This window comes from Leptosomus discolor, chromosome 2 (assembly GCF_034619465.1).
Source record: "Leptosomus discolor isolate bLepDis1 chromosome 2, bLepDis1.hap2, whole genome shotgun sequence".
In the NCBI taxonomy this organism is placed as follows: Eukaryota; Metazoa; Chordata; class Aves; order Leptosomiformes; family Leptosomidae; genus Leptosomus; species Leptosomus discolor.
This window is the reverse complement of record NC_141392.1, coordinates 31,942,222-31,957,623: the sequence shown is the minus strand read 5'-3', so window position 1 is coordinate 31,957,623 and position 15,402 is coordinate 31,942,222. Positions and strand designations below refer to the sequence as shown.

Below are 15,402 nucleotides of genomic sequence, written 5' to 3'. Positions count from 1 at the left end.
GTTATCAAAGTTTAAGAGAAAAATTGTTTGTGCTGGTAAATTGGAGTTTAGTTTCTTGTTGGGATTGTGAGTGGATCTACACAGGTTTTTACTGTCTAACGCAAATTAAATCTTGTGACTTTTTTTTCTCTTAAGGCATGCAGTGCATGTTGTTGAAATATAAAGCTATGAATGTAGATAGCACTGGTAGCGTTGCTGCACTTTGTTTATGCAAAAAATTGGAAAGCTACATGTTATTAAAGGGGATGTGATCTGAATGAAAACACAGTGGCTATAGAGGTGTTGGACTAGACCTTGTAGAAATGAAGAAGAGTAAGGAAGGACTAGGTAAAGACAGACAACAAAACCAATCCCCCCAAATTTTTTCCTCTTCTTTTCTTGAAAATGCCAAGAATTATGAAAGGTTCTGCAGATTGAGAAATTAGGGAGGTGGCTGGGAAAGGAGGTATTTCTCTTCAGCAGAAGTGCTGCTTCCATGTTTGCCACTTCTCTGCACAGATCTCTTGAAAGGTAACTCACCAAAAGCAGAAAGAGCTGCATAATGAGTCACTAGGTGACCTTTTTTGTACCACAAATTTGAGTTTTAAGTAGCAAGATCTTTGTTATTCCCTCAGAACATGGGATAAAACCAGTTCATTGTATCAAAAAAGGTGTAAATGTGAATGACAAGTATTTTCTTATGTTGATTTTTATGCATAGTAGCTATAGAGCTCATTGCTGTAAGACTTTTTTAAAATAAAAAATCACCAGGAGTCAAAGGAGACTGAGAGTTTTTATTGGTAACGCAAATTTCTAAGGTATATTTACTGATGTTATACGTTAAGAAACTAGGAAATACGGTTTTAAATCAAACTTGAAACATCCTCGACCTTTGTACTGTTAAAGAAAAATTATACTGGTTCAGTTTAAATACTTCTGTAAGTGAAGTAAGGTTTATTCAACAGTACCCAATTTTGGAATACAGACCAAGGCAAGCGGGTAGGAATCCTTCCCCAGGAAACTTCCCATGCTTTCTCCGTCTGCAGTTCTTGGAGCTATGGAACCATAGGCAATGGATACCCTGTGCCTTTGTCCCCAAGTAATTCCCTTTTCTTACCATTTCTACAGTTCATTTCTTGTATCTGTGTAAATTGTTGATGTCTGCAGTGTCCTTCAGTTTAACAAGGGGTTGCTTTCTGGTTGTGAATTCTTGCTGAATAATTTTCTTTTCTACTCCTCTAATTCTGCGATCTGCTGGGTTTGGAAATAAGCATTTTCACATGTCTTTGAATTCTGAGCAGCACAGAATTATTATTTATTTTTTTTTTTCTGTAGGTATGAAACATTTGTTTCCAGTGATTTAAAGGGAATGCGAAATGTACTGAATAAATGACTGGAGGGAAAACAATTAAGAATTAAGAGCTTCCCTTGTGTACAAGTTATGTCTGTATATTTTATAGAGAGCTTAATGTTAGTGCCAGGCCACTGAGTATCTTCAGACATTTTCGTGGACTCAGGATGTAATAGCATATTTTCAATGGAATCAAATGCACCCAAAGTACCTGTTAGTGTAAGAAACTGCTCTAGTATAGTCTGGTTAAATATTAATGCAAAGACTTTTGCTGTTGCACATTTTTACCCATAATTTCTTTAATTTGGTATTATGCATTTTTGCATAATTTAAATATAGACATCTGGACAATTTACTTAGCCAGCATAATGTTACGTTTTACTGAAAGTGTCTGCATAGTGTATTCTCAGGACTGTGTGCCAGCAGCAAACTGTTCAATATTTAAATAAAAGAATTGAGTTTTTGCATTGGAAAGTGTAACAGGAATTACACTGCTCTAAGAGGTTCTGTTCATTAAAAGGGCAGTGTACTAATTACATGTACTCTTTAATATGTGCTGGGCCAGTAGCAGCGTATGTTTCACTCTACTGGTAGGTTGGTCAAGGAATGATAGAAGTGTCTTTTGGGCTAATTTTTGTGGGTTTTTTGATTTAATTTCAATACCTTGTTGGCTAAAAAAGTAAACTTGTGTGTTTCCATTTTTGTGTGTGTTCGTAGGTATATAAATACATATAAAGAAATCCTGTGTATCATAAAGGTGTTCTTTATCATGGGCAGTTGAATATGGTGAAGATTGATTAATTGCAGGCTCAAATAAGTTCTTTACACAAACGTTTGTTTCTAAACTGCTGGAACATCTCTTAGCTGCGAGCTTGGAGATCCCTCTGTATCAGTTAATACAGCAAACTTAATACATCATTGCAGAAGGGATGGGATTTCACAATAGCTCTTGTATCTCTCACAGAAGTGTTAATATATCAGGATATTTCTGACTACCAAGTCAGAGCTGGATTGAGAGAGACCATCATTTAAATAAAATATAATCCCCTTATTTTAACTTTGATTCAAGAAAATGTTTTCTTACGTACTGACTCAGAATTATGTTCTGAGTTTATGCTCTTCAAATGAGCCCATTTGATCTAGTGGCTCCTAAAGAAGAAAGCCTTTTTTCTTTTTTTTTTTCTTTTCCCTTCTCACACAGTGGCCATTTATATTAACTGGAGTGCTCCTTTGTGGATAATACTCAGCTTGCTTTATTTTCCTGTTTATGAATGCATTTTAAATATGGAGGAAGTATGTGTACACTTTTCTGTTCAAGGATAATTCAAGCTAAGATGTACGCAGTACATTCAGCTTTCTTAAACTATACCTTGAGGTTTTAATACATTTTCTGAATTAGTATTTTTTAATAGGGTCGGTGACCTTTCCTGCTTTTGTCATTTAACTTACAGATTCACTGCTTCTTAAAATTGTCTTGCACAAATGAAAGTGAATCAAATCATGGCTCAAACCTGATCATTTCTCTGCCTTATAATAGCTTACAGACCTTCAATTTATTTCAAAAGAGGTCTGTCCTCCTTTAGAAACATCCTTCCTATGCTGTCGAGAATGAAAGAAGGACAATTTGGCTACTTCTTTCTGGCCTTTTTCTTCTCTTTTTCTCACTGTGGGAGAACAGAGTAATAAAGGTCTATTGTTGAGGTTTCTGTGAGGTTTTTTTTTTTTTTTTTTTTTTTTTTGGGATTGGGGCAAAAGGACACAGTTTGGCGTTTGGAGGCTTCCTTGCAGAAACTTTTGAATCTGGAATTAAATTTTAAGCCAAACGATTGAAGTTTAGCAGTTACTCCCGGTACAATTTATTAAAAATCCTGACTCTTAATCGGGTATCTGAAGAAAAAAGCTAATTTACAGCAAGTATTAAAGAAAAAAAAATAGTTAATCACAGCTACTGTCTGCTGCATTTATTATAATGCTTCCATCAACAGGATGCGTTCTGTGTGTGGATGGTACTCATTTACAAAATAAGGGTTTAGAAACTCAATTCATTTGTGTTCTTTAATTTTAGATCTGAATAAATAAGCAACACATCTATTTTAAATCACAATTACACATGCTTTATTTCTGAATATACAAAAAATCTGTTAAATATTAAGACTGGAAAATGAAGAATTTTTTTTTCTTTATTCTTAATTATTTGTGAGATATCTTTCTCACCCAGTGATAATTTCTTTGCCTCCTGGGATGTGTGTTTTTTCCTCAGTCAGGGATGTTGGCAAATGCTTTGTTATGCTGGGGGAAAAAATGTTCAGCTCTTAATATTTTATCAGTTCCATTGGGTTGAAGGTGCCAGGAGTTGTGTAGATGGCCACCAGTCCTCAGTCTTTTAAGTCTTCAACCTCATCATACAGGAACATTATAAATTATGTATAACAGTAGATGCTACTCAATAAATATTTAATGTGTGATAGGTATTTTTGACTGAAATTATTTTTTCACTTGAACTATGATTTAAGCTGTATTTTTTTCCTTTTATAAGGTGACACTTTTATAATATCAAGGAATAGCTGGGTGCAGTTTGAATGTCAGAGAGCTGCAGGGCAACATGAATCACAACTTCCTTCTTTCTTTCTGAATGCTGGAGAACTTTTTAATTTATCCATGACCAGAGCAGGATTTCCTGGTTTTGTTTCGGAGTGTCTTTTTTACGTTATTTCACGATCTCATCTTACCCGGGTGTATCCATCCATACAAATTTTTTAACCAGTATCAATACTGACAATGTTTTGTACTGCACAGGGAAATGAGATATTGCATCTGTTTTCAGATTTGTCAAGTCACTGTACTTGGAAAAATACATATAAAAATCTGTTTTTTCTTAGAAACAGTGTAGTGTCTTGGTTGGCTCTGGAGAAGGCATACTGATGACTTGGAAAAGGAGTAGTCATCCTGCTGTTGGAAAACCTATTTTCTGTGTTTGCTAGCACCAGGAGAAAAGCATGTGCTTTATGATATACAGAAGTGATACTTGCTGATGTTGTCTCTCCTTCCTGGGTTGTCAGTCTTCCTTGGCTCATAAGGACTTTGCTAGTTTTGGTAGAAAAATGCATTTATTTTGAAAGGTGGTATATGTATATGTTCACAGTCTCTGTTGTTGTTATCTTCGAGGCCTAGAAGCCAACGGGATTTGATTTCAACTTGAAAAACTTCATAAATACTAAAACTTATTTCAAAGCTCTAATTAATTTCTTGTTTATTGCATAGACTGTCTGATCAGTACTGTAACGCATGGTATTTTAGCCAAGGTTGAAGTGTCGCACTTGTAGTCCTGTTGAATGATGCTTCATCCTACAGGTGGCTGTATAATGTGGCCCAAAGGAATTTTGAAGAATTGAAAACATGTGCTGCAAATATTTCCTACATTCGCTTACTGTTGTCAGTGCCTCCCTTACATTGGATGATGTTTTAGCCTCTTAGGCTTACAGAGTTTTCAGATGTCTGGGGTTTTTATTGTGCAAGGTTCAATTTATTTAAAGGATTGCCAAAGATTTCTCAGTTTTCTGTTCCTTAGCCGTACTGAATTCTGAAGAGTTTTAAATTTGCCTTCCTATTATGCAAAGTGGTATGTAGCTTACTTTTAGACAATATTGCTTTGTTATACACTTAATTGATCCTTCTTATCTGGTATAATTCAGCTGTTTGTCTGATTTCTTTCAAATAACACCTTCACAGATTTCCTGGACAGCAAGCTTGGAACACTCAATGGAAATACAGCAGTTGCATTTAAAATGTAAAAAAATTTAAAAAACCACCTTTTTGTGTGTGTGTGATATTACAGAGAATAAGTTAAATTAAACTTGGTTTAGAAAGAGAAGGAAGAGTAGTATTTCTTGCATATCCTAATAGATAGACTTTTGTCCTTTACAGGAACAAACTTTGGCTCTGAGGAAAGAAGGAATAGGTGTTGTGTTAGATTCTGAACTGCCTCATCTCATTGGCATTGATGATGATCTGCTCAGTACTGGTATCATCTTATACCACTTGAAGGTAAATATGCATCTGTGTTCCCATAGTCTTTATATGCCTTGTGAGTTTTATCAGTAGACAAATCGTAGTATTAATTTGCTATCTAAATATAGTGCCCATTACACTTCTCCACCATAGTAAGAAAAGCACATTATGTTTCTCTGCTAGAGTAAGAAAAGCTCTTAAGAGGTTGCAACTGATTCAATTAAAATACCTGTTAATTTACTGTTTAGATTTATTCTAAGGGTCAACTAGTTAACCAGAGATAGGTGTTTAATATTGCTACCCCTGTATATTGTTTTTTCATTCATCTCATTGCAAAGCTTGACTTGAAATCCAAATATAGATTAGTTGCCTCAAAATTACAGAGATGGTTCTAGACAGAACAGTTGAAACTTGAATTTGCTAATAATATTGTATAATAATGACTCTGAAAGCGTTCTAAAAATGCTACCTGATTTTTTTTTTTTCATATGTGTTTAAACATATATTTTGTTCAGGTTACTCTGAGAAAGTGGAAGGATACTTCTATCTTTGTGGGGAAGAAGGGGGATTTCAACTCAAAATAATGTGTGTTTCTCTTAATTAGGAGGGCCAAACATATGTTGGTAGAGAAGATGCTGTGACGGAACAGGATATTGGTATGGAATTTGGCGGGTTTTTACATTCTTTCTTCAGTTGTTTTTCCTTCTTCTGACAGACCACTATGTGAACAAAGCTTCATAATTCTTTTCGCTTTTTCAGTTAGTCTTCTTGCATATTTTAAATTTTAGAAAATTTGAGAGCTGAATCATGTGGGGTTTGCTTCAAGGAGCATGACTTCTACAGTAGCTCATGGGTTTAAAATTTATTCATATACTTGTTACCAATTTATTTCTTACTTCTTTTTAAATAGCATTGTGTAAAAATACCATGCTTTTTCATACAGCACCTGTCACACTTACTGCACAATCATTCTCTTAACCTTTGTATGATGACAGTATTGTTCTATTGTTACACCTAAAGCAGTCTTTGGACTTCAGACTTGAATTGAAGAAAATTCTGGAAGTTGGTAAAAAGTAGGGGGGCTTCTTGCACTGACTTTCTTATTCACTTCTTAACAAAGAATTAACTGCCAAACCTGGACTGCCCTGTCATATATGTTGCTTGAAGGCAATTTCATTAAATAAACTGCATCCTTTAATTTGATTGAGAGTCAAATAACTTAATTTGGTATATTTTTGTGGGTCAAAAGGTGCCTGGGTTAAATTTCTATATAAATTTCATGAAGCTAGCAAACTTGTGTTGCTTTCAGATATTAAACAATACAGGTAGAGATAATCATACATTAGTTGAAGAAGAGACAGAAAGTAACATAACTAATTGATGAGGCCTGAATATAGTAGAGAATAAGAACCTTATTTCAGCCATCCTTGTTAGTCTACAATCACAGATGATAGCCTGTCACTTCAGATTTAAGCACGGTTGCTTTATGGTCAGGAAGCTTTCGTCATTTCCCAGAAAGCACAAAAAAACCCCTTATCTCTACAAATATGTAAATTTTACTTTTCTGTTTGCTATCAGAAGGCAAGAAGCATTTACTAATCTGGTGCTAAAACATAGGAGGAAAGAACATTACACCCAAAAAATCCAAGCAACCAAACACAATTGTCTTTCCATTACAATAAAACAATACACGGTGTTGACATTTAAGGCGTTCAGAATGTGATGAAGGAAGGAAAAAACCATTGCCCAGAATAGAGAAATGTAGTGCAATATGTCCTTAAAAAATTGATATCAGTATGCTAATCTTACTAGTTCTTAACAGACTATGTTATTTTATTTCTTTGTATTTAGTTCTTCATGGCCTTGATTTGGAAAGTGAGCATTGCATCTTTGAAAATCTCAATGGTACTGTGAATCTAATACCACTGAATGGAGCGCAGTGTTCTGTGAATGGTATTCAGATTACAGAGGCCACACACCTAAACCAAGGTATTACATAGCGCAATGTCATTTTTGATTCAGCATCTTTGTTTCTTTCTGGCAACAGCACTGAAAAAAAATAATCTGTGTGTATATAAAGGGGTTACTGTTTGATTAATTTTAATTCCATGTCTTCTCAACTACAGCCCGAAACGGTCAGCAGAGCCATGGAGTTTTTGTTCTGTCAAAGAATTGCCGTGTGGTGAAAAGAGAATTCTTTACTAATTTAAGCCACTTCATACTCTTTGAGTATGATTTGATAGTTACCCTTTGATTTCATTCCACATTTGTACATAAAGCGAACTCTATGCCAGATTACTTAGGTTGCTGTAATAGTGAGAAAAAAATACTGGCCTTCACAGGACTAAAATCATGTTAGAGGCACCCCCACCCCCCTCCCTGAGCTGCAGGCCAGTCCTGCTTAACACTCTGTTGCCAAATCCTCTTATATAGCAGGAGATTCAGCTGTAGTATCTGTTCACTGCACCTGTAGGCAAATGACAAGAAAAGGGAGGCTGACCCTTATGGAGGAAGTTTAGAGAATTATAGTTTTAATATTAAAGCTTTAATATATGGAAAGGAAAAAGCAGCCGGGACAGCTGGCAATGGAGGTGTGTTGTGTTGGCCTGGAAAGGACTGACTAACAAGTAAGCTGATGGGTGCTGCAGCAGAGGCTTGGGATGTTTTATCTTCCAGGAGCACCCAGAGTATCTTCCCATTTAGCAATGAGCTGAAAACCTCTTTAGGAGTGAGGCTGTGACACAGGTCTGCTGTTGACAAACAACCTCAATCTCATTTTACATTCCTGTAAAGAAGCTTTCAGAGTAAGTTTATTCTAAAAAAGGAAGAATGCAGTGTTGAACAAGAAGAGTCTTGCATCTTTTCTGAGCTCAAACAAGTGCTTCAAAATGCTGCTTTCAGCAAGTGAGGAGTTTTGGTGTAGAGAGGGGACATGGATTTTGTAAAGTATCTGTTTCTTCATGCAAAACGAGAGGCATATGTACTTGTTTCTGTTAAAGATACTGGGGGGAAAAAAAAAGCCCAGCCCCCTTTGCCTTATGTTTGAGTAAATCCCGTTGATAAACTGTTAGCAATAGAAATGTTGGCATTAATGGCAAATAACACTGTAAACAGTAAGAATTGAGTTGCAATGACTCATCTTTACTTTATCCTACTGCATTTCAAAGGCAGTAAAGGTTTGATAGGCCTCGGAAGAAAGTGAGAGTTTGGATGCTGTTTTCCTCTTCCAGGCCTATGTAACAACTTGATTTTTGTGTTGTGAGGAGTGGAAACATGACTTTTTCCTCCCAGATGTCTGTCTAAAGAAATTTGAACTCAAAAGGGGAAAAGATTGCTTAGAGTTACTAAATTGTGAAAAACGGCTGCATAAGCTGACCTGTAAACTGTGTAACCAGACTGAGAGAAAGGTGGCAGCTATGACATGAGGTGGGCAAAATTGATGAAATAACTAGTTTAACGACTCGTGTACAATCCATGTGTCCTATCTGTGTTAGCATTTAGTCTCACAGCATGAAGTGCCAGCCTCCTTAAATATCCGCTTTAGGTAACACTGATTAACTGCTGATATATTTAAATGTTTCCGTTCATCATTAATAACTGTTCATTTGAAAATGTGTTAACTTCTTATACTGTCATGGAGTTTAAAAAAAAAAAGAAAGCATGGTAATTAATTGCCACTTCCTTCTACAGATTACTTCCAGCATTTGTCACTTCTGGCTGATGTGGCCTTTTTATGTAAATGTAACTTACTACATATTTTTTATTCTCAAGAGCATATGTTAGGCTTCCTAGAGGTAACTGAATTAATATTCACAGTTAGAATTTGTCCTTTACCTTGAATCTATCCTCAACTTAAACCAAGTTTTCAGTTTTTTAGGCCGAACTGCCAACCCTTCTGTACTTAACGTACACTCCCACTGCCTGTTTTTTATAGCTCTTTAATAGCAAAAAAAACTTACAAACAAGTGACTATTAGAAGTTGGTAAGATCTTACTTGTAGATAGATTTGTTTGCATAGTTTCAAAATATTGCTCTGTGTAGGTCAGAGATGCTTGATGACATTCAACAGGTATTCTTTCTGTTTTTTTTCTTTTTCCTCCCCCCATCCTCTGTGGTCATTTATGTGTTGGAGTCACCCAGTTAAATTGTGGTATCAGAGCTCCACAATTATAAAGACTTTTTGCATTGTCTTTGTTGTTGTTCTTAGTACTATTGGTGTATTTGACAAACCTTTTTTCTTTGCCATTTAACGTTCAAGGAGAATAAGAATTATTGCTTACAGTAAATAAATGGAAAGCAAGCCCCATAGCAAATCCAGTTATGTTTCCATGACTACATTTACGCTGCACTTTGCATACTTGCATTCTGATGGAGAGCTGCATTGTACAACAGCAGACAATCAAACTTGGTGCTTAGGAAATATTTGACTGCACTGTTTTTCCAGAATTTTTTCCTAAAAGGCCTTTGATGTTGGTGCTTATCTAACTTCTGTCAGGTGGGGATGAAGTTTGCAGAGTTTTTCCTTAATAATATAATAATACAGAAATGATCATAGGATTCAAATCAGTACTAAAAGAAAAACCTAGAGGTTGTTCATGTGATCTGTCATCTGGGTTTGACTGTCATGTGCTTGCTGTTAAGCCTCTCTCCTGTTTTATTTTAAATTCATGATGATAGGAACACATCTATAACTGTATTCATTCTGAAATGTTCATTAATTAATTAAAGTTGCTTCCACCTAGTAAAGTGGCCAAAAATGTTTACATTTAATTATTTTTATCTTAGTTTGAAAGTAACTGAAGGAATTTTGTAGAAACGTCGCTGGCACAAAATCCCCCTCCAGGCAGTCAGCAAGAGTGGAACAGATTAATGTTTGGGACAACTGTGAGCATATGAAGCAGTGGTAGACTAAAACCAGTTTTAGCCCTTTCACTACAGCGGTCATGACCATCAGGGTTCCCCTTTTAATACGCTTACAGAAAAAGTATGCCCAGCACACTTCTCGAAGGAGAGATCATCATGTGAAATAGAAGTGGTATCAAAATGACTTTACAATCCAAACCTACATACAGATTTATGAAAGATAATTCTTCTTAAAGTTAGACTGAGGTGAACTGTTCATATGGTCCAAAATTGAGGTGGTGTGTAGATAGCAAGAAGTGATGTGCCCCTCGCTACAAGAAAGACATTGAGGTGCTGGACCGTGTCCAGAGAAGGGCAATGAAGCTGGTGAAGGATCTGGATAACAAGTCCTGTGAGGAGCAGCTGAGGGAACTGGGGTTGTTTAGTCTGGAGAAAAGGAGGCTCAGGGGAGATGTTATTGCTCTATGAAACTGCCTGAAAGGAGGCTGTAGCGAGGTGGAGGTCAGTCTCTTCTCCCAAGTAACAAGCAATAGGACAAGAGGAAATGGCCTCAAGTTGCACCAGGGGAAGTTTAGATTGGACATTAGGAAAAATTTCTTCACCGAAAGGGTTGTTAAGCACTGGAACAGGCTGCCTGGGGAAGTGGTGGAGTTACCATCCCTGGAGGTATTTAAAAGATGTGTAGATGTGGTGCTTAGGGACATGGTTTAGTGGTGGACTTGGCAGTGCTGGGTTAACAGTTGGACTTGATGATCTTAAAGGTCTGTTCCTACCTAAATGATCCTGTGACTATAGTGCTTTTTGCTGTTTGTTTGCCAAGACTGGATGACCTTATTTGGGTTGATACTCCTAATTAAGCTAATTTTAAGAGGAGCATTCCATATTAAGGTCAGCATTTCATTCTCAGATGGTAAGAATTTGTTTGTAGTGAACAGTCTTAAGTGCAGCTTTTTATACTGTGAGTGGAATGAAGTCCTTTTCCTTTTTAAAAATGCCTCATACTGACTGACACGTAAATGCATGATTCTGTGGTGGTTAACCTGGAAGACTTCTATGTTATAACAGTAGTGAGACATCACTGACAATATGCTTCTTAGTAGGAGAGTATTAATCTTGGTGCCATTGTCTTTAAAATAGGATAAGAATTGCCCAGTCTCGTTATTTGTGACCTCTACCTTAACTGATTAAATACAACAATGGATGTGCATTGAGCAATATGAATTATTTGAGGTTCTTCCCTCAGAAAATAGCTATTTGTTATGAAAGTCTAATAATCCCATTTTGAGTGACAATAAACTTCAGTGTTGTTCCACATAGAGAAGAAAAAGGTAAGTGAGAGTATGAATTATGGAGATCTGGAGCTTTCAGTGTAGTGTATAGATTCACACCTGGCTGTGATCAGTGGTGGGTGGACAAGTTTATTCCTAGTCACATTTATGGACATTATATCTGATACCTACTGGTGGCTTCCAAAGTAGCACTGTTGAAGAGTGTATAGATCAATTTTGGGCAGCTGCTTCCACTGCTTCCTCTACCTATATTTATTTTTTTAAACGAACTGCGTGAACATGATTGACCTTTGTGTGCGTGAACATATGTGGATTTTGGGTTGTGGGTTTTTTGGTTTTGTTGGGGTTTTTTGTTTGTTTTTTTTTTTTTTTTTTAAATAGAAAGAAGAAGGAATAAACTATATACATCAGTGAATATAGCTTTGACTGTGCATGGTTATACACTTGCATTTTCATTTTGTTCTTACCTAATGGAAGTCTTTGCTTATATATTACAGGTCTGAAAAATTACATGGCATTTTCAGGTACAGAATCTCATTAGTGAATGGTGTGTGTTTTTCTCATCAGGTGCTGTTATATTACTCGGAAGAACCAATATGTTTCGCTTTAACCACCCCAAAGAAGCTGCTAAGCTAAGGGAGAAAAGAAAGGTGAGATTACATTAGTGTTTTTAAATCTTTTCAAAATATTCTTGCTAATATAGATGTACCTTGATTGTTGTAGAATACTTTCTTTAATTTTTCAGATACTTCAGTTAATATTTCATCAAGTGAAACAAAGTAAGAGTTTGCAAGCACATCAGTGTTTAATACGTTTATTTTATGGTTTGTTGTTAGAGTGGACTGCTGTCTTCCTTCAGCTTGTCTATGACAGATCTTTCAAAATCCTGTGAGAACCTGTCAGCAGTTATGCTTTATAATCCAGGGTGAGTATATTCTAAAATGCAGTTATTAAAATTCCAACCATTCTTCATTTTAGCAGTTTGAATGTTCCAAATGGCAGCAATAGAAAATATTTTGTTCTCAGGTTGTGCTTGTTAAATAATGGGCTTCTGAATGAAGCCAGAACTTTTCAGAAATATTATTTGAACTAGTTGGTGCTGGAAGATAGAGTGAAGGGACACTGAGGAGCTTTCCATCCTGCTTAAAACTTGCTTTTACCGGGGATATCTCTACTCAAATGCAAGAAGTTAACTGCACCAGCAAACAGCCACAGTGATAGATCTAACACGAAGCAAGCTGTAGTACGTGGGGCCTGGGAGGCAACACTTGCCTGATAAGCAACACAGTTCAGCACAATAAGGACATGGCAAATTTTACATTTATACTTTCTTCAGGATTACAAGGTAACTATTTTTCCTGAGAAAAATGCATTGTAAATTGAAAATTAAAATTTCTTGGGTTCCTTTAATACCCATACAAGCATAAAAAGGTTGGGAAATGAATGTCTTATGTTCTCACCTATATACCTCCTAGTAGGTGGCCAAGTTAGGATGTGGAAAACAGTTTTATTATACAGTTACAATGACATAGACTGCTTATTGTAGAGAAGCTGTTTTTAATGTTTTTACCAGTATTCTTAAAGTGACTTGCAGAGAATTGATGGTGTTTTGTTCTAATTTTTTTTTCAATAGCTAGTGCCTGTGATTTGAATTGAGTGTGAGATGAGGCACTTTAACTACTTATTTGCTTTTGAAAAATTGCCGTAAATTGAATTATAGGCTTGGATAGTGCAGCTTTATTCCCAAGTTTTACTGTGGGGTTGCTCTTTATCCATTAGAATTTAGGAAGATTGGACAGATAATAATAACTTCAAGTTAAACAGTGTCTTAAATACAGTGAGTATGTATAGTAACACTGCTTCAAATGTGACTGTTACTCTTTTGCTACTGAGCTACCTACAGAGATCTCGAGATTGTGAGCTAGTTGCTGATAAATTACATCTTTTTTTTCAGACAAACGAATGAGAAGATCAAAAAAGTATATTTTTTTGTTCTTTAGCTTTTCAAATAGTTTGATGTAAATACTTCTAGTGGCTAGTATTACTTTTTTTTGTGGGCTGGGGAAAGTTCCTGACTTTTATTTGTTACCTTTCGTTATTGATCAGCCACCACAGGCTTTTCCCCGACTAATAATGTTAGTCTGCTACAATACTGTTATGAATAATTGGATTATACTGCATAGTACTGACCTTGACTTTGCAGTCAGCATAGAGCAGGAAAGATTGTTTCAGCATTGTCTCACTTTTAGTCTTTCAAATTTGCAGCAAAATATAATGGCATGGGCAAGGTCCAGTTGAAGGTGGGCTTAAGAATGATTTCACTGCCCAAGGAGTTCATACTGTCTTCAGATAAATGACAAATGGTGTCTTACAGAGAGGATTTTTCCCATAAACCTTATTTAAAAAAAAAAAGTCTGGAGAGTTGTTTGATTGTCTCTGATGGAGTAGATTGCAGCAAATGCTTCTTTTTCCCCGATACGTTTTGTGGAATGTAGCTTCTTTTTTGCATATTGGTTCTTCAAACATCTTGCCTCGCTTTCCGGGAAATCGAACTGTATGAATGGTATAAATAAATTGTCAATGTGTGCACCAATTTTTAGAAATGCTGCCGTTTTTCCCATCTAACACTTCCCCTAACTTTTATTTTCCTTTCTTGAGTATGATTACAAGAGCACTCTTGCTGTTGAAATTGAGGATTAGATTAGGTGAAATACTCTTCATATTCCTGAATGCTTTCATGCCTGTGTTTTATTAAACTATGACCAGTGGATTAATTACTGATATTATCCTGCTAGTCTGCATTCACTTAACCTTTGTGAACTGGCTTGCAGGAATAGATATTTTGTCCTTAATTTGTAAACACAAGAAAGGATTATGCTTAAGGCTCACATAACAGGAGGAATGCAGGTCTGCATGACTGTCACTTGTTTGTGAGCAATAAAACCTATTTGAGGTCTTTCCATAGTTACTGTTCCGTACATATATCTTTCTAAGCAAGGAAGCTCATGAATCGTGTTATCATAGAATAGTTGATAGAGACCTTTAAAGGTCACCTAGTCCAAACCCCTGCAGTGAGCAGGGACATCTTCAGCTAGATCAGGTTGCTCAGAGCCCTGTCCAACCTGACCTTGAATGTTTCACGGGGTGGGGCTTTTACCATCTCGCTGCGCAACCTGTTCCAGTGTTTCACCACCACCACTGTAAAAAATGTCTTCCTTTTATCTAGTCTAAATCCGCCCTCTTTTAGTTTAAAACCATTCCTCCTTGTCCTATCGCAACAGGCCCTGCTAAAAAGTTTGTCCCCATCTTTCTTGTAGGCCCCCTTTAAGCATTTAGGCCTTAATAACAATTCAAAGCCAGCGGCATCATATTACTAAAGAGTTAGATGGCTTGCAGAATGTTTGAGCTCTGTGATTCCAGCTAGGAATGCTGCTTAGCAAATACAGTGCTGCAGTCGTTATTCTTCTGAGTGGTGCCTGTTTTCAACCTGGGTAAAACATTCAGTAGATGTGATCTCTGGGTAGCAAAGGGAGGGTAATTGTACCCAAGGCGTTAGGTGGGGCGAACATTTTGCTTCCTGGAAAAGTGCAGGTGGAAAAGAAAAAACTACAATAAATTTGCAATGGATTTTTTTTTTTTTTTTTTTTTTTTTTTTTTTTTTCACGAGGAACAATGTGGGACATGGTCCTTTGGTATGACCCTTTATTACAATAGATTGTAGTATGGTGTTCTCATAACGTAATGGTATACTGCCACCAGCAGCATAGATCTAGTTTCAGTAGCTGGCCCTGCGTTTTTTTTGTGCGACTTCTGTAGCTGACTAGCGTTCTGCCTATTGTTAATTTAGCATTTTCAAAACCACAGTTTCTTCCAGTTTCAGTATTGATAACCTAAAGACTAGTAGCTAAATTT

General features: G+C 36.3%; 1 protein-coding gene across 1 annotated transcript in view; it reads left to right on the top strand.

The window, feature by feature from the left end:
- Nucleotides 1-15,402, top strand: part of KIF16B (kinesin family member 16B) — a 142,953-nt gene that overhangs the window by 62,101 nt on the left and 65,450 nt on the right. Inside the window, exons 15-19 of the mRNA XM_086460387.1 lie at nt 5,255-5,374; nt 5,943-5,994; nt 7,190-7,327; nt 12,058-12,140; nt 12,327-12,415. Coding sequence (XP_086316513.1) covers nt 5,255-5,374; nt 5,943-5,994; nt 7,190-7,327; nt 12,058-12,140; nt 12,327-12,415 — 482 coding nt within the window. The remainder of the gene's footprint in view (nt 1-5,254; nt 5,375-5,942; nt 5,995-7,189; nt 7,328-12,057; nt 12,141-12,326; nt 12,416-15,402) is intronic.